Below are 22,573 nucleotides of genomic sequence, written 5' to 3'. Positions count from 1 at the left end.
AAATTATAGACTACACATTTTCTATCACTTCTTTCTTCATTAGTAAGAGCACTTCTTAGTAGCACATTCTATGCTGTCAAACTGAAACTTAGGTTCAATCTAGTGACAGAAAGAAGAATCATTTACCACCAAGATGTTTCAGACTTCAAACATTCAGATTCTTTTCAGGAATTTCAACCTACTCTCCACGCAAACAATTACTCCAAAAGAAGAAACAAGTTTATCCCCATGATTCACAGAGACAAACTATCAATTAACTTAAGCATTTATCCCTAGGCATTGACAAGCTCCCCACCCCAAACAAACTTCAGAAAACCATTACCAAGTAAATTTCCCAGTTTAAAAGGAAACAACATACTATAATTGAGTTTGCTGTTTGTTTTCCTTACAGAACAAGAAGTAATAAACCTTAGAAAAAGGAAATAAGCACTTGGCAATATGACCTCTACTAAAAATGTTCACATGATTGACACAGACGTTAGAACTATGAAAGGTACCACTATAAAGTAATGAAAATAACTAACATTTCAGAGTAACAAGACTGGGGATAATGTTCCTTTACTATTCTGTTATTCTTAGATCGCTTGATAAGTAAGTTAAAACTAGAAGCTTTTTAAACAATGTGTGGCCTGTGAACATCAGTGTCACTACTTTACAGTAGGAATGGTCAGGCCCAACACTGAACAGCAAGGGCTGTATTGTCCATTGAACGCGGACACTCTTCAAGATTCGAGTTCTGGCTTTCACCAGCTATCTTTGTGCCCTTGAAAAAGTCATTTTAACTGAAGTATTTACATATAAAATTATAGTATTTATTTCAAAATAATGGGGGGGGCAGGGAAGTAATGTGGGGTTTGGATGAAACAAGATCACTCATGTTGAAATTGGGTAACAGGAGGAGGTTCATTATATAATTCTCTATATTGTGAAGTTTAGAAATTTCCCAAAATTAAATAAAAGGAGTCACTTTAATTCTCAGAACTTCAGTTCCCTTTGGAGGAGGCATTATGTTTTTTAATGGTTAAGGATGTTCTAAGAATCAAATAAGAATGTGCTATAGATGCAAGAATTAGAGCACAAAAGTAGTAAAGTTAAAACTAAACTCCAGAAGAACATACTATTGCTGCTTCCTGATAAGGGGGGGAAAACCCATATAATTCATTTTCTATATTCATGTTTAAAGTCCCATAAGGTAACCAGATTCTAAATAAAGAGCCAAACCTGAAGATAAACCTGTGCCTGAGGTGAGATGGTTAATAAAGAAGGGGTGGGAGGAAGAATAGAAGGAAGCTGGGATGCCTCATGAACTACAAAAGAACATGACACCCAATACCAAGTATGTTTGGTGTGCAATCCTTCCACAATCTCCTGCTACTCAAATGCTTGACTGCAGGGACAAGCAAGACAGCAGACATCAGTACCTTTTGATTCATTCAGTAACTATTTTACTGCTACTGCGGGCAGGCCCTCTGCTGCTTTCAAATATCACTCTAGGTGTAGTACGGAGAAGAGAATGGAAGAAAATTAAAGTGGCTAAAGAAAAGGAGTCAAATCATAAGAAGTTTCCACAACAGTTGAGAAGAAAATAATAGTTTAAGTAGGGATAAAGCTAGTAGAATTGGAGAGAAAATGGAAGCCAGAAGAGGTTTAGGACTTGGTGGCTGCAGGTTAGAAAACAAATGATGTAAAAAGTAACTGAAAAAAGTATAAATGAGATCATTCAAAAGAAAACAAATAGGTAAGAGATATTTAGGAACAAACAGTGCAATAAACTGACATTTAGAACTGTTCTACTTAAAAAAGAGAGAGAGAGAAAGAGAGAGAACCATGAACAAAAAAATAAATAAGCACATACTAATTTAAGATTGTAAGTCCAGGGGCGCCTGGGTGGCTCAGTCGGTTAAGCGGCCGACTTCGGCTCAGGTCATGATCTCGCGGTCCGGGAGTTCGAGCCCCGCGTCGGGCTCTGGGCTGATGGCTCAGAGCCCGGAGCCTGTTTCAGATTCTGTGTCTCCCTCTCTCTCTCTCTGACCCTCCCGCGTTCATGCTCTGTCTCTCTCTGTCTCAAAAATAAATAAACGTTAAAAAAAAATTTTTTTTAATTGTAAGTCCAGGCCTCCATTGATAGACACTCATCTAAGAAACAAAATGAAAAAAGAATCAGGACAAGTTTCCTGGAAGTGGTGGATAATGGACCTTTCACAGGAAGAAAGAAGAAAATCTCAGAAGAGCACAATGTGTGTTCAACAAACCAGGAGCAACTTCATTTTTTTGGCAGGAATCTGAAATACTGTCAGAGACAGAGATGAATTATAGTCAGGCTGGGAAATAACCACCACATAAGACATGATTTCTGATTTGCAGACTTAAATTGTTGCATTAATGGTAAAAACAAGGGTATGTGATTTAAGAAACTAGTTCTCTAACTTACTAGCTAGGTAATGTTCAGAATTAATTTAAACTACTCTGGGATCAATATTCTCATCTATAAGTTGAGAAAATACTTCCTTTCATAGGTGTTATGAGCTGAATGTGTTCCCCACCCCCAAAAATTCATGTGTTGAAGCCCTAACCCTCAAGATGCTGATATTTGGAGATGAAGTCTATAGGAGATAAGTAGGTTTAGAAGAGGAAATGAAGGTGGGGTCTCCACAATGAGATCAGTGTCCTTAAAAGAAGAGAAAGAGGCTAAGAGGTCTCCCTCTGCTGTATGAGGATATAGCCAGAAGGCAGCAAGCCAGGAAGAGAGTCTCCAACAGGGTACTGAAATCAGCCAGCACCTGGATCTTGGACTGCCCAGCCAATAAATAAATTCCTGTTGTTAAACCACATACTCTGTGGTAGTTTGCTATGGCAGCCCAAGCAGACAAAAACAATAATGGAAAGGGTCCTTATGAAGCTACAGTGATATATAGAGGTAAAAACACTGAAAGATTTTAAAGCAAATTGCAAATAAAAAGAATTATACTGCACTTAATTTTTTTTTTTAACGTTTATTCATTTTTGAGACAGAGAGAGCATGAACGGGGGAGGGTCAGAGAGAGGGAGACACAGAATCTAAAACAGGCTCCAGGCTCTGAGCTGTCAGCACAGAGCCTGACGCGGGGCTCAAACTCACGGACAGCTAGCTCATGACCTGAGCTGAAGTCGGCCGCTTAACCGACTGAGCCACCCAGGCGCCCCTATACTGCACTTAATTTAATCTTAATATAGATTTGTTAAATGTACTATTTATCTATTTAAATAATTTGGTGATCAAAATCATCATATATCCCAAGCAAATTTGGCAACTTATGCAGAAAATCAAAGAACTTTTAGGGGCACCTGGGCAGCTCAGTTGGCTGAGCGTCTGACTCTTAAATTTCGGCTCAGGTCATGATCCCAGTATGTTGTGAGATCCCAGTATGTTGTCAGGCTCTGGGCTGAGTATGGAGCCTGCTTAAGACTGTGTCTCTGGGGGCACCTGGGTGGCTCAGTCGGTTAAGCGGCCGACTTCGGCTCAGGTCATGATCTCGCGGTTCGTGAGTTCGAGCCCCACGTCAGGCTCTGTGCTGATAGCTCGGAGCCTGGAGCCTGTTTCCGATTCTGTGGCTCCCTCTCTCTGACCCTCCCCCATTCATGCTCTGTCTCTCTCTGTCTCAAAAATAAATAAACGTTAAAAAAAAATTTTTTTTAAAAACTGTCTCTGTATCTCTCTGTCTCTCAAAAAACAAAACAAAACAAAAAACTTTTAAATTCTCAATTTCCCAGAGACTACACATACAAAACATTCAATTGTTCACACATGGAGCCTGCTTAAGATTCTCTCTCTCTCCTTCTGCCCTTCCCCTGCTCATGCAAGTGAATGCTCTCTCAAAAAAAAAGTTACATCCAAAGATACTAAGTTGTTTGTAAATACAAACAAAACTTAACCTATGTCAAAAATAGGGACTATGTATAAACTATGATAATCTATAAAGTGAAATTCTATGCAGTTATTAAACCATGTTGTAGAAGAAATATTACTGATATGGGAAAATACATTTTTTTAAAAACCCATTATTATTTTATTTTTTTATTTTATTTTTTTTTTAATTTTTTTTTTCAACATTTATTTATTTTTGGGACAGAGAGAGACAGAGCATGAATGGGGGAGGGGCAGAGAGAGAGGGAGACACAGAATCGGAAACAGGCTCCAGGCTCTGAGCCATCAGCCCAGAGCCTGACGCGGGGCTCGAACTCCCGGACCGCAAGATCGTGACCTGGCTGAGGTCGGACACTTAACCGACTGCACCACCCAGGCGCCCCGAAAAACCCATTATTATTTTAGAAAACAGTTTGCAAAGAACTGCAATATACCATCACTAAATACACAAAACACACACGTACAGAAAAACTAGAAAGATAGTCCCCAAAATGTACTGGTGGATTTACCCTTTGTGGGTTTCCAAATTTTCTATGCTGAGTGTGTATTAATTCTTTTAGCTAAGTGAATAGGGGCATTTAATATGAGAATATCACCAGAGATGTTGATGTATGTCACCTATAATTAAAAACTAAAAATAGGGGCGCCTGGGTGGCGCAGTCGGTTAAGCGTCCGACTTCAGCCAGGTCATGATCTCACTGTCCGTGAGTTCGAGCCCCGCGTCAGGCTCTGGGCTGATGGCTCAGAGCCTGGAGCCTGTTTCCAATTCTGTGTCTCCCTCTCTCTCTGCCCCTCCCCCGTTCATGCTGTGTCTCTCTCTGTCCCAAAAATAAATAAACGTTGAAAAAAAAATTAAAAAAAAATAAAAATAAAAATAAAAACATGATATTTATAGCAAATATTTACAGAAACCAACTTTCATATAGTTACTCTAGTAATAGAGTATGTAACTGCTACTTAGAAGTTTTTATTTCTCATAACCCTTATACTAACTGAGCTATTTTATGCTTATGTAAAGAAAACATACTTCATCTGTACACTCCTCACTGGCACATGCCCACAGTCACAGTCTAATCTGTCTCACCACAGGAAAGCACCGTGCCAAAACAACATAATCAATATCAAATGTCATACTTGCCTACTCAATGGTGCAGCTTCTGAACAGGTCTAATATAGGTGTCCTATCTCATCACAGAAAGTAAAATGCATTAAACTAATCAGAATCCACTATGCATTTAGAGGTTTATCCTTAACTATACAGCTCTTCAAATGAGAGTTGATGAAAGAAAGGCATAGGGAAAACGTATCCCAACTTCCCCATCTGATCAAAAAAAGAAAGTCCAGTTTTTAGCTATTCTCCTACTGATATATTTTTCATCTCTAAGTTCATTTTCCACAAAGCACAATGATAACATTCATGAGCTCATAATCTAAGTATAGGCTTTCTTTAAAAGGACCCATTTAAACACACAATGATAACTGGTAAAAAAAAAAAAAAAAAAACAACCCTACAATTCATGGTTTTAAAGAATACTTCAGGAAAACCATTAATGCACACAAAAGCACATCCAAATCCTTTTTGGTTCCCACAGTTCAAATGCCAACAAAGCTACTGAACAGCTGTGAAACAGACTAAGCCTGAGAATTGGAGAAAAGTAAACAAAGCAGCCCATTCCACCATCAAAATGCACACTACAGAATTTTTAATGAGAATACAATTAATTAACCTTACAACAAAAGCTGATATTTAGAGAAAACACAAAACAGGAGACCAACATTTTACTGATCTCTTACTTCAGCAGCTTTTTGTTTCCCCTTACTTTATCCACCCAATTCATTCCCATCTAAAACATTCCCTTCCAGTACAAACCTTCTTAGCCTTGGCAAGTGTTATTCCTTAAAATGTTCATTTCATAAAACTTAATTCCCTAACTAAACCTATTAGTCGTTTTTCTCCTTCCTATACAATATCATATTACCCTAGAGACTTAATGCTCTTTTCCTTTGCTACGCTTTATGAAGACATCTGCCACCGTTAAATGAACCACCTGATGATAGCTTTTGACTCATTCTACCAATACTCAAATGACCATCTGCTCTACATTTTAATGGCAGCTCGCCTAAATTCAAAAACTTAGAGAATTTACATAGCCTTAAGCTTTTTGTTAGAAAATTTTATGAGAGCAATAAAACATGCTAGTCAAGATCAATGACCACAGTTCTTAAGAGAGCCAATGAAAACAGCTCAAAATCACAAAGCACTGATTTGTTTAAATAAAATGTTAAATTTCTAGTGAGAAAAAAGTGACCAAGAGAACTAGAATTCTCACTACAAACAATTCACTCTACCAAACACTTCAACATGGAACAAGAGTATCTAAATTATCATTTTGTATAATAGCAAAGGAAAAAAGTAAACAATATAACTATTCATTAACAAGAGAATAGAAACATATATTAAGTATACAATGGAATACCTAAAATTAATGTTCCTCATACGATTCAATATGAATGAATCCTTCAACCATAATGCTGAATTTTTTAATTATACAATAGAAAATGTTACAGATAAAGTACTATATTTGCTTACATAAAAACACAGCACAAATGTTAAGAAAAAAAAACATGAAAATGATAACAAATTTCTAGATAATGGTTACCTTAGAAAAGGAGGGAAGGGAATGAAAATTGGACAGAAGTATACAGGATGTTTCAAATATATTAGTAATGTTTTGTTTCTAGATAGGTTCACAAGTATTTATTACTCATTAATCTACCTGGATATCTTATATATTAAGTGATAAATTTTAAAACAATTTTAAAATTAAAAAAATCCTAGGAAGACTAAAATGGTACCTAGTTAACCCTCTAAATTTGTTCCCTAATTGAAAGATTTCACCTAACATAAAAAAGTATTTACAAATCATTAACCATTATTTAAATGTAATTACTTATTGTGGCAGAACTGTTTGTTGATGTCATTTAACCAGTCAAGAAATCCTATTTCTGAGTTAAGGATTCATTCAACTTTAACCCCAAATCAATGTGACAAAAACATTACAGAGATTAAAGAGGGCTAGCCACCTACAGTATGCATCCTATTCTCCCTGAAACTTTAAACTACTTAGTGGTTTAGAAACTGTCTCGGGGCGCCTGGGTGGCGCAGTCGGTTAAGCGTCCGACTTCAGCCAGGTCACGATCTCGGGGTCCGTGAGTTCGAGCCCCGCGTCAGGCTCTGGGCTGATGGCTCAGAGCCTGGAGCCTGTTTCCGATTCTGTGTCTCCCTCTCTCTGCCCCTCCCCCATTCATGCTCTGTCTCTCTCTGTCCCAAAAATAAATAAACGTTGAAAAAAAAAAAAATTAAAAAAAAAATTAAAAAAAAAATAAATTGTCTCAACAATAATTAAAATTCCTAATGAGGGTAAGGCCTTTGTGACCTGCCAGCTGGTTGCTGTATTCTACATTCCTTTCTCTTGAGAAATACTAAATTAATGAAAATAAGATTGTTATTATTAATAATACTAGCCACTGTTCATTACCACATCAGGCTAATGAGACTTACACACATTTTAGTTTAACCTTCCCAACCATACTAAAAGGCAGGCATTATGATCCCCATTTATAAACGAAGATATTGAGGCTCAGAAGTAACCTATGTGAAGTCACACAACATTAGCAAGTGCCAGGCTCAAATTCAAACCTAGGTGGGTGTGAGTACAAAGCTTGGCCCTCTTAAGCTCTTCACTCCACCAGAGTTTTTTCTCCATCTGATCTTATTTAAATAATTACATATCTAGAGCATCATGTTCCCCATTTAACCCACTAGATTCAAAATACTATGTTACCAAAAACCTATTCTAATATTCAAATAAATCTTAAAGAGATACACTTTAAAAATTGAGATTACTTTTTAATTTCACCAATGTAGTAGAGTGAAACATCACTACTTCCTAACCAACTCTTGGTACACACTAAGAAAATGTCCTTGAAGGCATTTCACCCAAAATCTCCCACTTCTTCGTCGTATCTTTCTGTTGGACACGTTCTTCTCTCATCTATTTTTGCATCCTCTACTACTCTGCTGTATTACAAGTTTGCATAATAAAATTACAATCATGCCCCATACAGTCCAAAGAAAAGAAACAAGTTATCAAATTAGGCATACAATTGGGAATTTTAGTAGTATGTTTGTTATTTTTAAGCACTTGTTGCATAGAGGTAGAATGTGAATGAAGTCAAACAAAATTAAGAATTTTATCACTTTTTTTCCTGCTACCTGGTAAAAATTCACTATTTCATTTTAGAAGCAAAACATCTGTCTGTGTACCTTGACCTACTCCAACTTCATTTTACAAGTGAAGAACTAAGGCTCAAAAAGACTAATGTTATAAAGTTGAAAAAGTAAAGAAGTAAGACTGACAAACCCAGATTTGAATCTCCACCATGAACTTATTACTTGTGAAATCCTGGGCAAGTTAGTTCATTTCTCATAGCCTATTTTCTCATCAGTAAAATAAAGGCTATCAAATAATATTTTTTCAGGATTAAATGAAATAAAGTTTATAAAACACTTAGCACAGTGCCTGACACATGACTGGAGCTCATGAAATGTTAGTCCACTCCCTAGTTAACAGTCTCACTTGATAAAATATAGAATGAACAAATACCTTAATGTCCCTACTAAGCTAGAGCATTTTCCACTACTGTATGAAAAGAGACTGGAAAAGGGGGTGAGCAAAACACCATAATGTTAGCTATGGCAATTCTAAGCTATTATGATTTATTATCATTAGCCCTGCAAAACCTTTAAATATCAAATAATGACCTTTTTTTTAAAATATAAAAACATTTCGGGGCACCTGGGTGGCACGGTCGGTTAAGCGTCCGACTTCAGCCAGGTCACGATCTCGCGGTCCGGGAGTTCGAGCCCTGCGTCAGGTTCTGGGCTGATGGCTCCGAGCCTGGAGCCTGTTTCCGATTCTGTGTCTCCCTCTCTCTCTGCCCCTCCCCCGTTCATGCTCTGTCTCTCTCTGTCCCAAAAATAGATTAAAAAAAAAAAAGTTGAAAAAAAAAAAACATTTCTATCCCATTGTTTGTCTTTTTAGAAACAAAATTATCATCAAGAAGATAAATATAGGGGTGCCTGGGTGGCTCAGTCAGTTAAGTGTCCAACTTCAGCTCCGGTCATGATCTCACAGTTTGTCAGTTTGACCCCACATCAGGCTCTGTGCTGACAGCTCAGAGCCTGGAGCCTGCTTCGGATTCTGTGCCTCCCTCTCTCTCTCTGTCCCTTCCCTGCTTGCATGCTGTCTCCCTCTCAAAAATGAACATTAAAAAAAGAAGAAGAAGATAAATCTACCCTGGAAAAAAAATCAAATACTCATATCATGAGTATGTTTACAGAATATGAACTAATTCTAACCAAAGCAACTATCTACAAAGGGAAATACGCTTAAAAAAAAAAATACTCCGAAACAACAAATGAATGTCTGGTCTATCTGCTGTGTTCCCCTACCTCCTGAACTAATTTAAATCCCCAAGATCTTAGTTGTGTTCTATAAATTCATTTATAAGCAAGCTGTATAGAATTCAGAACCCATTTTCTTTCCCAAACAAAGTTTTAAATGTACCAGACTATTTCACAAGAACCTGTTTACACAGAACTATGGGCATACAAAGGTAAAAAACTGTTAATTAAAATTGATAAAAACTCTCAACAAAGTGGGTTTAGAGGGAATACATCTCAACACAATAAAGGCCACATATGATAAACCCATAGCTAACATCATACTCAATGGTGAAAAGGTGAATGCTTTTCCTCTAAGATCAGGAACAAGACAAAAATCTACTCTTTCCACTTTTATTCAACACAGTACTGAAAGTCATAGCTGCAGCAATCAGACAAGAAAAAGACATAAAAGGCACCAACACTGGTAATGAAGAAGTACAACTGTCATTATTTGCAGATGTCATACCATTTATAGAAAACCTTAATGATACCACGAGAAAACTATTAGGATAATAAATGAATTCAGTGAAATTGCAGGATGCAAAATTAATATACAGAAACCTATTATACTAATAACACTAATAATGAAGTAGTAGAAAGATAAATTAAGAAAGCAATCCCACTTACAATTGTATCAAAAGGAATGAAATACCTGCAAATAAATTTAATCAAGGAGGTGAAAGACCTCTACTGTGAAAACTGTATGATATTGATGAAAGAAACTGAAAATGATAGAAACAAATGGAAAGAAATACCATGCTCATAGACTGGAAGAATTAATATTGTTAAAATGTCTATACTACCCAAAGTAATCGACAGATTTAATGTAATCCTTAACCAAAATACCGACAGCATTTTTCAGAGGTAGAACAAATAATCCTAAAATCTGTATGGAACCACAGAAGATCCCAGATAGCCAGAGCAATCTTGAGAAAGAAGAAACAAAACTACAAGTATCACAATCCCAGACTTCAAGCCACACTACAAAGTTATAGTAATCAAAACAGTATAGTACTGGTATGAAAACAGACAAGATCGATGGAACATAACAGAAAATCAAGAAATAAACTCACACTTATATGGTCAATTAATCTACTACAAAAGACACCAAGAATATACAACAGAGAAAAGAAAAAGTCTCTTGAATAAATGGTGCTAGGAAAACTGAACAGCTACAAGCAAAAGAATGAAACTGGACAACTTTCTTACACCATACATGAAAATAAATTCAAACTAGATTAAAAATCTAAATATAAGACCCCAAACCATTAGAATTTGTGGAAGAAAATGCAACATTTTTCTGTATTTGTCTCCTCAGGCAAAGGAAACATAAGCAAAAATAAACATCACACTAAATAAAAGGCTTTTACAGCAAAGAAAACCATCAACAAAATGAAAAGGCAACCTATGAATGAGAGAAGATATTTGCAAATGATACATCCAGTAAAGGGTTAATATCCAAACTATATAAAAAAATACATCAAACTTAACATCAAAACAATACAATAAAAAAAATAGGCAGAGGACCTAAATAGACATTTTTCAAAAAAAGGAATACAGATGGCCAACAGACACATGAAAAGATGCTCAGCATCACTAATCATCCAGAAATGCAAATCAAAACAACAATCACACCAGTCAGAACGGCTAGTACCGAAAAGATAGGAAATAACAAGTGCTGGCAAGGATGTGATGAAAAGGGACTCTCATGCACTGTTGGTGGGAATGTAAGCTGGTGCAACCAGAATGGAAAACAGTATGGAGGTTCCTCAAAAAATTAAAACTAGAATTACCATATGATCCAGTAATTCCACTGTTGGGTATTACCCAAAGATGGCTCCTGGATGGCTCAGTAGGTTAAGCATCCAATTCTTGGTTTCAGCTCAATCACGATCTCATGTTTTGTGGGTTTGAGACCTGCATCAGGTTCTCCACTGGCAGCATGGAGCCAGCCTCGGATTCTCTCTCTCTCTCCCTCTCTGTCCCTCCCTGACTCGTGCTGTGTCTCTCTCAAAATGAATAAACTTAAAAAAAATTTATTTGGGGCACCTGGGTGGCTCAGTCAGTTAAGCATCTGACTTCGGCTCAGGTCATGATCTTGTGGTTTGTGAGTTCAAGCCCCCTGTCCGGCTTTGCGCTGACAGCTCAAAGCCTTGAACCCAGTTCAGTTTCTGTGTCTCCCTCTCTCTCTGCCCCTCACCCGCTCATGCTCTGTCTCTCTCTCTCCTGCAAAAATAAACATTAAAAAAACTAAATAAATAAAATTATTTTAAAAAGAAAAATGAAAACACTTACTAATACAAAAAGATACATGCACCCTTATTTTTACTGCAGCATTATTTACAACAGCCAATATATAGAAGCAACCTACATGTCTAATGATAGATGAATGGATAAACGTGATGTGGTAGATATGTACAATCGAAAAGTACTAGGCCATAAAAAAGAATAAAGTTGCCATTCACAACAACATGGATGGATCTAGAGGGTATTATGCCAAGTGAAATAAGTCAGACCAAAAAAAGACAAATATCGTATGATCTCATTTATATATGAAACCTAAAAAAAAAAAAAAAAAAAAAAGAATAAAAAACAACAACATAAAAGGGACACACACTCATACAGAACTAGTGGTTGCCAGAGGGAGAGGGGTAGGGGGATAGGCAAAATAGGTGAAGGGGTTTAAGAGGTACAAATTTCCAGTTATAAAATAAATAACTCAGAGATGAAAAGTACAGTATAGGGAATATAGTCAATAATGCAGTAATAACTTCGTATGATAACAGACGATAACTACACTCACCATGGTGAGCATGAGTAACTACAGAATTGCTGAATCACTGTTGTACACCTGAAACTGATATAACACTATGTCAACTATATTTCAATTTAAAAAAAATAAAAATAAAGGAGCACCTGGGTGGCTCAGTTGGTTAAGCATCTGACTTTGACTCAGGTCATGATCTCGAAGTTCGTGGGTTTGAGCTCCACATCAGGTTCTGTGATGACAGCTCAGAGCCTGGAATCTGCTTCGGATTCTATGTCTCCCTCTGTCTCTGACTCTCCCCCACTCACGCTCTCTCACTCTCAAAATTAAAGTAAAACATTAAAAAATAAATAAAAATTGTTGCTATGTTCCTAGTTCCAATGGAGGAAATGTTCTATCACTGTAATCCAGATAAAATGGTAGAAGAGGCAAGCTAAATGATGTAGGGACATATGAAAATGTGTGAGTAAAGAAATTAGTTTTAAGAAGGAGAAATGTTCTTGGGGCTCCTGGGTAGCTCAGTCAGTTAAGCCTCTGACTTTGGCTCAGGTCATGATCTTGCAGTTTGTGGGTTTGAGCCCCACATCGGGCTCTGTGCAGACAACTCAGAGCCTGGAGCCTGCTTCGGATTTTGTGTCTCCCTCTCTCTCTGACCCTCCCCTGCTCACACTCTGTCTCTGTCTCTCTCTGAAAAGTAAATAAACATAAAAAATCAAAAAAAAAAAAAAAAGGAGAAATGTTCTTAAAAACAAAAACAAAAAAAAAGGCCATTTTCCCATAGATACTTAAAATGCATAAGCTCTTGCTAGGTGACTTAGAGCAATGGTTTCCACAGTGAGGTACATGCTCAGGGTATATAGAACAAGATTCTGTGAAATGCAAGAGAAAATCGAAGTCCACAATGTCTTATCTATAATGCCAAACTCCAAGTGTTTTTGTAAGTTAGCAGCAAACTCAGTCATAAACCCTGACCTGAACAAACAAGAGGCTATATATAGTATGTAGTCTTTATCATCCCTGTAGTATAATTATTCATATGCTTCCCTGAAGAAATGTTAATTTACTTGATTACATGGTACTTCTGTGGACCTCAAAGTGGATGTTATGTACTATGTTGCACACATACCATATTATAGTTCTAAAATCCAGAAGTATACACTTGGTCCCAAGCATTCTGAAAAAAAAGGGGGGGGGGGGGCGGGTTGGACTTCCACTGAAACTTTTATATTTATTTTTTCTCTAAAAATATTAAGATTGAGATTAAGTTTCACTAATTGTAAATCACTGAGCTGACACCAGCACCCTCAGGGAGTCCACACAAAAACTCACAACTCACACAGAGAACACAGGTGTCCTGGAGGTGAGGGGGTTTGAGAGCAACGGGTCCTAACAATGTTGCTCACCTCTGGCACATTAAGACATGCTGCAACTTTTTTGTGCCTACTTAAGCAGATTTGTGGAATGTATGCTAGTAACATAAAACAGCATGCTGTTGATTATCTTGAGACAAAGGGCTTAAAAGGCAAAATTAAGAATGAGTTCCATATTTTTCATTTACAAAATAAATAAATGAAAAATAAATGCTTCAAAATTGCACACCTTTTCTGTGATGAAAAGTAGGTGTTAGTGGTATGCCCCTTATAAGACTTTTTTTTTTTAACTACATCTATTTAATGTGTCCCAGGTAAAGATGACATGAGAAAATAAATGCTGTCCAAAAGAAACTAGAATAAGCAAAGTGAAAACTGGTGTTTAGAGAGGTTTCAAAACATCATTATACGGTCTTTAATACCAATGATGCATATCATGAATAAATTTTTATACCCACATCCTTAAAATAATATTTCACTTCATTTTAAATTCAGTAAATTCAGAATTCACTGATTCAAAATATAAAAGTAACACACCTTCTAATTCATATGTAAGAAATGACTAGCATCAGAAAAAACAAAATTACTAGCTAAATTTCAATAAAAATCTTAACTGGTAAATGGAATAGAAAAATAAGATTGAGATTTAATGAAGATACTGTATTAGTTACAGTCCAGTAAGGAGACATAAACTACACCAATCCACCACTTCTAGAAATAGGGAAACAATGAAAAAAAAATGGGATTACTAAAGGAGGGATTCTATAGGGGTAGGATCCAGACCTTTATAAAGGGGTTGTGACTGGCTGGTGCTGGTGTCACTGAGTGGGGACACACTGATGATGTTTCTGGTTATATTGGAAGTAACCTGGAATCAAACACTGATACTGAAATCCTGCTAGATGAGATGATGCCAAAAGAAAGCAAGAAAAACAAAACAGCAAGTTCCTTCTCCCACTTTAGCCTTCCAGTCTCCTTTGAGCGCCCCCTATTGGCAGAGCCAGCAAGGATCCAGCTGGCAAAAAAAATACATGCAGAAGCCATCCCAGCCTCACAGGGTAGAATACAGAGAGTGGGTTTGAAGCCAAGACATAAAAGCTTAAAAACCAGTATAATATACTCAGAAATGCACTTCATCGCTTTGGATTATCTATCTTTATGAGGTCTCCTAAAAGCTAAAGCATCTAGCAAAATCAAGAATGGGATCAAACTGAATTTAGAATCAGACCTGATTTACTAATATATTAAATTAAGATTTTCTAAAACAATGAAGAAAAACCATACTGCTCTCCTTTTTAAAAACATTTTAAAAATTTTTTTTTAACGTTTTATTTATTTTTGAGACAGAGAGAGACAGAGCATGAATGGGGGAGGGGCAGGGAGAGAGGGAGACACAGAATCAGAAGCAGGCTCCAGGCTCTGAGCCATCAGCCCAGAGCCGGATGTGGGGCTCAAACTCACGGACCGCGAGATTGTGATCTGAGCTGAAGTCGGACGCTTAACGACTGAGCCACCCAGGCGCCCCTAAAAACATTTTTTAAGTTTATTTTTATTTATTTTGAGAGAGAGATAAAGAGCAAGCAGGGGAGGGTCAGAAAGCAGGGGAGACAGAATCCCAAACAGGCTCTGCACTGTCAACACAGAGCCCGGTGCAGGGTTCGAACCCACAAACCGTGAGACCATGACCTGAGCCCAAGTCAAGAGTGGGACGCTTAACAGACTGAGCCACCCAGGTGCCCCTTGCTCTCATTTAAAAAACAAAACAAAACAAAAAATTGTGAATATAAGCAAAATACCAAAATACCATGCTGAAGGCTGGATCCTTTCAGCCTAAGTGTTTATTTACCCTTTTTCCACATATATTTTTTCCATAATTTTCAGTATTTAAATTTTACATAAGAAGCACAGTATTATCTACAGTAATTCTTTGTGGTTTTTGGTTTTTTGTACGTAATTTTGAGTCTGGTGTCTTTTTTTTAAGTTTTTTTTTTTTAATTTATTGAGAGTGTACATGCACACACAAGCAGATGAGAGGCAGAGAGAGAAAGGGAGAGAGAGAGAGAGAGAAAGGGAGAGAGAGAAAGGGAGGGGGAGAGAGAGAAAGGGAGGGGGAGAGAGAGAAAGGGAGGGGGAGAGAGAGAAAGGGAGGAGGAGAGAGAGAAAGGGAGGGGGAGAGAGAGAAAGGGAGGGGGAGAGAGTGAAAGGGAGGGGGAGAGAGAGGGAAAGGGAGGGAGAAAGGGAGGGAGAGAGAATCCCAAACTGACAGCACAGAGCCCCACTCCAGCTCAATCTCACGAACAGTGAGATCAAGACATGAGCTGAAATAAGGGTCAGACACTTATCCAACTGAGCCACCCAGGCACCCCTACAGTAATTCTTTGAAACCTACTTTTTTTTACTCAACATATAATTGGTAAATATACACTAATTTTTTCATTTTAACTAACATTTTACTGTATGAGACTCATGTAACATTATATACAAATTACATATAAACTTTTAGTAGTTACCAAATTATTGGTTTTATAAATACTACAATGAATTTCTCTATACATAACCTCTTTACAGATTTGTGCCTGAGGATCTCATGGACATACACTTAAAAGATTTTCTCAGTTGCAGGATATGTGCGTTTGTAAAGTTTACAAGACTGCCAAATTGCTTCTCAAAGTGGTTGTATCAATTTTCTGTCCCACCAATAACCTGAGAGTTCTGATTTCCCCATATTCCTTATTATTACATACTACTTTTAGACTTTAAATTTTTGTCAGTCTGACTGGGGTGAGGTGAAAGATATCTTTTCTTAATTTATATTTCCAGGTTAGTTGAGTCAGCTATATAAATAGTTATCAGTTCTTTACTATTTACATCAAATCAAACTTTTAAAGCTAGAAGAAAATTTTTATTTAAATTGATCTAATCCATATATCTCATACATAAAGAAAAAAGTCAGCTAGCTGTCTTCTAACTTCTAAGTGAAAATTTTCTCCCACACCTGGTAATGCAATTATCTATGTTGCCCCTAACGAATAAAACAAAAGAAGCTTTACATATATGAGGTAAGTTTTCAGTAATTTGAATTTTGGGTAAGATCTGATAGTTTAGATATGACAATGTCATATCTCTGTCAACAGCAAAGCTTGGCTTCAACAGTATAGAATGACTGGAACTTTGAGCTGCTGTTTGGAACAAAGAAAACTCAAAACATTAAGAACCTTGATAAAGTGAAAAAATAGAAGAATAAAGACCGACAAGCTGGAGAATTTGACAGTTCATATGCAGCTCAATTACTATATGCAATGAGTGATCCTGGATTGGATCCTGGACCAGAAAAAAGACATTAGTAGGACAACTGATGAAATCTTAATAAGGTCTGTAGATTAGTTAATAGTATAATATTAATGTTATTTTTCTGTTTTCAGTAATTGTACTTTGTAAGCTGTTAACATCTGAAGAAGATGAGCAAGGGCAAAAAGGAAGTCTTTTTACTAATTTTATAATTTTTGTAAACCTGAAATTATTTCAAAAAGGCTAAATTTATTTTTAACTATTATGTAAATAAATATCAAGTACAATATAAATGTAATATTTAATAAATCTCAAGAATATAATAAAGTACCAACAGATATTAATTGTTAAATATTTTGAAGAAAAAAGAGAAAAAAAATTGAAAGTAGTATTATAGTCCTGGGGCAAAATTAGATCTAAGAACTTGTGATCTGTTCAATCCTTTAAGGAAAACAAAATAAAAGTGAAGAAATTAAATCATAGAAATTAAAATATTTCAACAGCACTGCATAAGAAGGCTAGCTATCCTGTATCTAAAAATGCTTTTTTTTATTTTTTTTTTCTTAATGTTTTTATTTTTGAGACAGAGAGAGACAGAGCATGAGGAGGGAAGGGGCAGAGAGAGAGGGAGACACAGAATCAGAAGCAGGCTCCAGGCTCTGAGCCATCAGCACAGAGCCCGATGTGGGGCTCGAGCCCACAGACTGTGAGATCATGACCTGAGCTGAAGTCGGACGCTCAACCGACTGAGCCACCCAGGCATCCCTAGAAATGCTTTTAAAACGTCTGCTAAAATAATCAGATCAACAAGATGAATTGTTACATATTACAAATTAAATGTATAAAGTCATGTAAATTAAACTGAGATTTTTAAAAAATTACCTCTAAAAACACCTGCTTTTATAAAAGATAATGAAACTATTTATGACAGATATACTCCATACCACAAAACACACAGACAACATTAACATCCCTTCAAAAACTGCTGTAGTATAGGATTTGTTACACTTTACCCTGGAAAGATATTTAAATTTCCCCATAAACCTGCAATTACTGATACCAAGATGCCTCGAAATTATTTAGTTGTGGTCAAACTTTAGCTTGAACTAGCATGATAAAATTTTAAGAGTGTGCAGAAACAGGTACATGCCTCATACAGTGTTGTTGAGAGTGTAAAGTGGTAAAATGTCTTTAGACAGCAGTTAACCAACATCTATCAAAATGTTAAGTATGTGTACCCCTTGATCTAGCAATTCCACATTAGAAGTACTCAGCACTGGGGTGCCTGGGTGGCTTAGCCAGTTGAGTGTCTAATTTCGGCTCAGGTCATGATCTCTCAGTTCGCTGAGTTCAAGCCCTGCGTCGTCTGGAGCCTGCTTCAGGTTCTGTGTCTCCCTCTCTCTCTTCTCCTCCCCCACTCCCTCCCTCCCTCCCCCTCTCTCTCTCTCAAAAGTAAATAAACATTAAAAAAATGTTTTTTAAATTAAAAAAAGTACTCAGTACATATGCATAGGATTTATTCACTGCATCATTGTAAATAAGACCTGAAACAATATAAATGCCCATCAATAAAACACATTACATAAATTATTACATCCAGTCAACTGGTATACTATGCAGTTATGAAAGAATAAGGTAGACCTATATGTGCTAATAACATGGAACAATTCCCAGTATGTACTATTAAGTGAAAGAAACAAAAGTGCAGAAGAGAATATAGTGTACTACCATTTGTACCTTTAAAAGGCAGTAGATTTACAGTATATTAATAAATATGCTTGCAATAAATAGAGTATTATGTAAGAATACACAAGAAGGTGATATCAATAGCTATCCCTTTTTGTACTGTTGAATCTTTTCTTTGGGACATGCATATTCATTCTTCTCAATGTTTAAAAAGCCAGCTAAGAAACACAATTTTATGAATTATCTGTTCAAAAAAACTGAGTTGGCCTGTGTTAGTTTCCTTTTTGTTGCTGCTAATAATAAATATAAACCCATTTCAGATTTGTTAAGCTTTGTCAAACTCAATCATCAAGCTGTAGAAGTAGCTTACTTATAAATTAACTCAAAATGTATTAAAGACTTTAGCATTAAGACATGAAACCATAAAACTCCTAGAAGAACACATAGGAAGTAAGCTCTTTAACAATGATTTTGGCAATGAATTTGTTGGACTTGATGCCAAAAGCAACGAAAGCAAAAATGAACAAGTGAGAATACATCAAACTAAAAAGCCACTACACAGCAAAGGAAACAATCAACGAAAGGAAAGAGCAACTTACTGAATGGGAGAAAATACTTGCAAGTAATACATATAAGGGATTAATATCTAAAATACATAAAGAACCCGCACAATTCAACAGCAAAAAAAAAAAAAAAAAAAAAAATCTGATTAAAACATAGACAGAGAGGGTGCCTGGCTGGCTCAGTCGGTTAAGTGTCTACCTTCAGCTCAGGTCATGATCTCACAGTTCGTGAGAACGAGCCCGGGTTGGGCTCTGCACTGATAGCACTGATAGCGCAGAGCCCACTTGGGATTCTCTCTCTCTCTCCCTCTCTCTCTCTCTGCCCCTCCCCTGCTCATGCTCTCTTACTCAAAATAAATAAACTTAAAAAAAAAAAAATGGACAGAGGATCTAAAGAGGCATTTTTTCAAAGACATACAGATGGCCAACAAGACACATGAAAAAATACTCAACATCACTAATCATCACAAAAATGCATATGAAAACCACAAATGAGGTATCACCTCACATTTGTTAGAACAGCTACTATCAAAAAGACAAGAAATAACAAGCATTGGCAAGGATATGAACAAAAACAAGGATGTTCTCTGTTAGTGGGAACATAAATGTGTGTAGCCAATATGGAAAAGTGCCTCAAAAGATTAAAAATAGAACTAACTATAGGATCCAGCAATACTTCTGGGTAACTAATGGAAGAAAATGAAAACACTAATTCAAAATGATATATGCATTCCCATGTTCACTGCAACATTATTTACAATAGCCAAGACAAGGAAACAACCTAAATGTCCATCAATGGATGAAAGGATAAAGAAAATGTGCATATATATATATATATATATATATACGGCATATATATATATATATATGGCACATTTTCTTTATCCTTTACTTTCTTACATTTCTTTCCATTTTATATATATATATATATATACACACACACACATATATATATACATAATGAAACTACCTCTTGGTAGTTACCAGAGGTGAGTGAGAGTGGGTGAAATGGGTGATGGGTGTCAAAAGGTACAAACTTCCAGTCATAAAATAAATAAGTCATGGGATGTAAAGTGTACTTTACATGATGACTACAATTAATAACACTGTAGTGAATATTTGAAACTTGCTAAGAGAGTAAATCTTACAAGTTCCCATTACAAAGGAAAAAAAATTTTACAACTATAGATGGTGATAGAGGTTAACTAAACTTACTGGGATGATCATTTTGCAATATGTACAAATATCGAAATCATTATGTATACATGTAAAACTAGTATGTCAATGATACTCAATTTTTTTAAAGTAGCTTCTTTATGCATTCTGAAAAGTAACAAATTTTAAATTTGAATTATTTTCAACTAAATAGATATCATGGACAAATCTATAAATATAGCCTTGATTAAAATAATCCAATAAAATAAAGTTCAGTTTACCCCATTACATAAAAATTCTAGAGTCAATAACAGATCCCTGAAATTTTGTGAATCAAACTGACTCCTGTGAATGGGTAAGTCTCTGACATAACCTTACACACAAAAAAATCTGGCGTCTAATCCACTTGGAAAAAGTATTTAACACAAAGAAATGGTTCAGCAGCTTAGACTGTTTTTCCCTCTACTGGTAATGAACCAATTGAGGTGAAAAATCATTCTACAAAGTCCCAATTAACATTCGGCTACTTAATTCCAAGTCTGTCTTTCTATGTGTTACAGGAAGCCATACATACAAATGTACGTACGTTACGTACGTACATACATACATACATATATAATTGGCATTTCAACAATCCGAGGTACCAGAAGCCCCTCGGCAATTGTAACCCGTCAACTAAAGACCATATGGCTAGGCAAGCCTCTCTTCAGACAGTTATCACTCGGTGGCTGATTAACTTCAATGGCTTATTAGACAGGCCTCTCCAGACCCTTTCCCTAGAGAAGGAGGAGGAGGGGAACGGTCTGTTGTTTTCCCGGTGCTTTGTGCCCTCCAGGCTTGAAAGCATCCTGGTGACGGTGCAGCCATCATTTCCCGTGGGGGCAGCGGTGTCTTTTCGGCAAGTTTTTGTTTACGAGGTACTGAACCCAAAATCCCTTTGGCTCTCTCCCTTTCCATCTGGGGCTTCTCCCAGGCGTCCCGACGCCCACCGGGCCTCGCCCGTTCCCCGCACGCGCGCAGACCCTGGGCCAGGGGCCAAGACTTACCCGTGGGCGCGCTATCCAGGATGCGCAGGTCGTAGGCCCCAGAGCAGCGGTAGTTGGCGGCGGTGCCGTTGTCCCACACCACCACCACCTCCTCGGGGCTCTCGAAGCTCCGGACCGTGCCCACATGGCCCTCGCCGCCGTCCTGCTTCCCCCACTTCCAGTCCGGGCCGCGCACCACCCGGGCCCCGACCCCTTCCACCATCACCCGGTTATTCCGGGAGTTACTCATCGGGGCCCGGGCGGTGGGCTCTCCCGCCGCCGCCGCCGCCGCCGCCGCCGGTGGGCCCGTGAGGGAGTTGGGCCCGGGCCGGACTCTCGGCGCCGGCGGAAGCGGCAGCGAGCCCCGGGGGACGTGGGAATAACTCACGGGGGCGGCGGCGCGGTCCCCGACAAGCCCACAGCCGCTCTCCAGCCGTCGCCGCCGCCGCCGCGCCCCCCGCTCGGACTGGAGGCCGGACCGCAGCGGCTCAGAGGCGGCGGCGGCGGGCGGGCAGAGGGGAGGGGGCCGTGGGCGGGGACTCCCCCGCTTCCTCCGGGCTCCCCGGCCGGGCTACAGCGACGGCCGCCAGGAAACCACGCTCTCCCCCGGCCGGGAGCGCGGGGAGCGCAGGGGGCCGGGGGAGGCTAGCCCGGGGGGGACGGCGAGGGCAGCGGGGAGCAAGCTTAACTGTCGGCCTTTTTTCTCCCCCAGCCCCTCGATCCGGGGTGGGCGCCCGAGTGCCGGCGCCGTCTCCTCCCCCGTGGGCAGCGGTGGTACCTCCCAGCGTCCGGCGAACGCCCGGGCCCACGGGCCCCCTTCTCTGTGCCCCCGCGCACGCCGCCGCGCTCCGCCCCGCCACAGAGTCCCCGCCGGGCGAGAGCGGCTCCACATCCGGATACTGACGCACTCAAGACTGGAACAACCCCTTCTCTCACTAGGAGGGGAATCCTCAGCAACAGTAGGGCGGAAAGGGTTTTGGAGAGTCGCGCGACTGGGGAAAGAAAGGAGAAGAAAATCGATCCCTAAGCGTCTCTCCAGGGCCCGATGAGAGTGCGCATGCGCCTAGCCCCCCCCCCCAAAAAAAAAAAAAAGGAGGGGGGTGGCTAGACTGCCAGCCCAGCCAGAGGCGCTGGGAGGGGCGGTAAATGGGGTTGTGGCCTACGGGTGGTGAAGCGCGCCCCATTGGTTGTGAGAAAAGGGGCGGAGCAAGAAATCCGTCCCACTGACCTGGAGGTGGGGCTGGAGGAAATCAACCGAGATTGGGATCCGACCCGGGCGCTGAAACTGGGTAGCTGTGAAGAGGTC

At 38.6% G+C, this 22,573-nt stretch overlaps 1 protein-coding gene across 1 annotated transcript in view; it reads right to left on the bottom strand.

Moving 5' to 3' along the window:
- Window positions 1–22,219, bottom strand: part of MIB1 (MIB E3 ubiquitin protein ligase 1) — a 125,076-nt gene extending 102,857 nt beyond the window's left edge. Inside the window, exon 1 of the mRNA XM_047827618.1 lies at window positions 21,289–22,219. Coding sequence (XP_047683574.1) covers window positions 21,289–21,517 — 229 coding nt within the window. The 5' untranslated portion in view covers window positions 21,518–22,219. The remainder of the gene's footprint in view (window positions 1–21,288) is intronic.
- Between the last annotated feature and the right edge of the window lie 354 nt (window positions 22,220–22,573).

The sequence above is a fragment of the Prionailurus viverrinus genome, chromosome D3 (assembly GCF_022837055.1).
Source record: "Prionailurus viverrinus isolate Anna chromosome D3, UM_Priviv_1.0, whole genome shotgun sequence".
Taxonomy (NCBI): domain Eukaryota; kingdom Metazoa; phylum Chordata; class Mammalia; order Carnivora; family Felidae; genus Prionailurus; species Prionailurus viverrinus.
The sequence above is the reverse complement of the archived record's forward strand: the minus strand, read 5'-3'. Positions and strand labels throughout refer to the sequence as shown.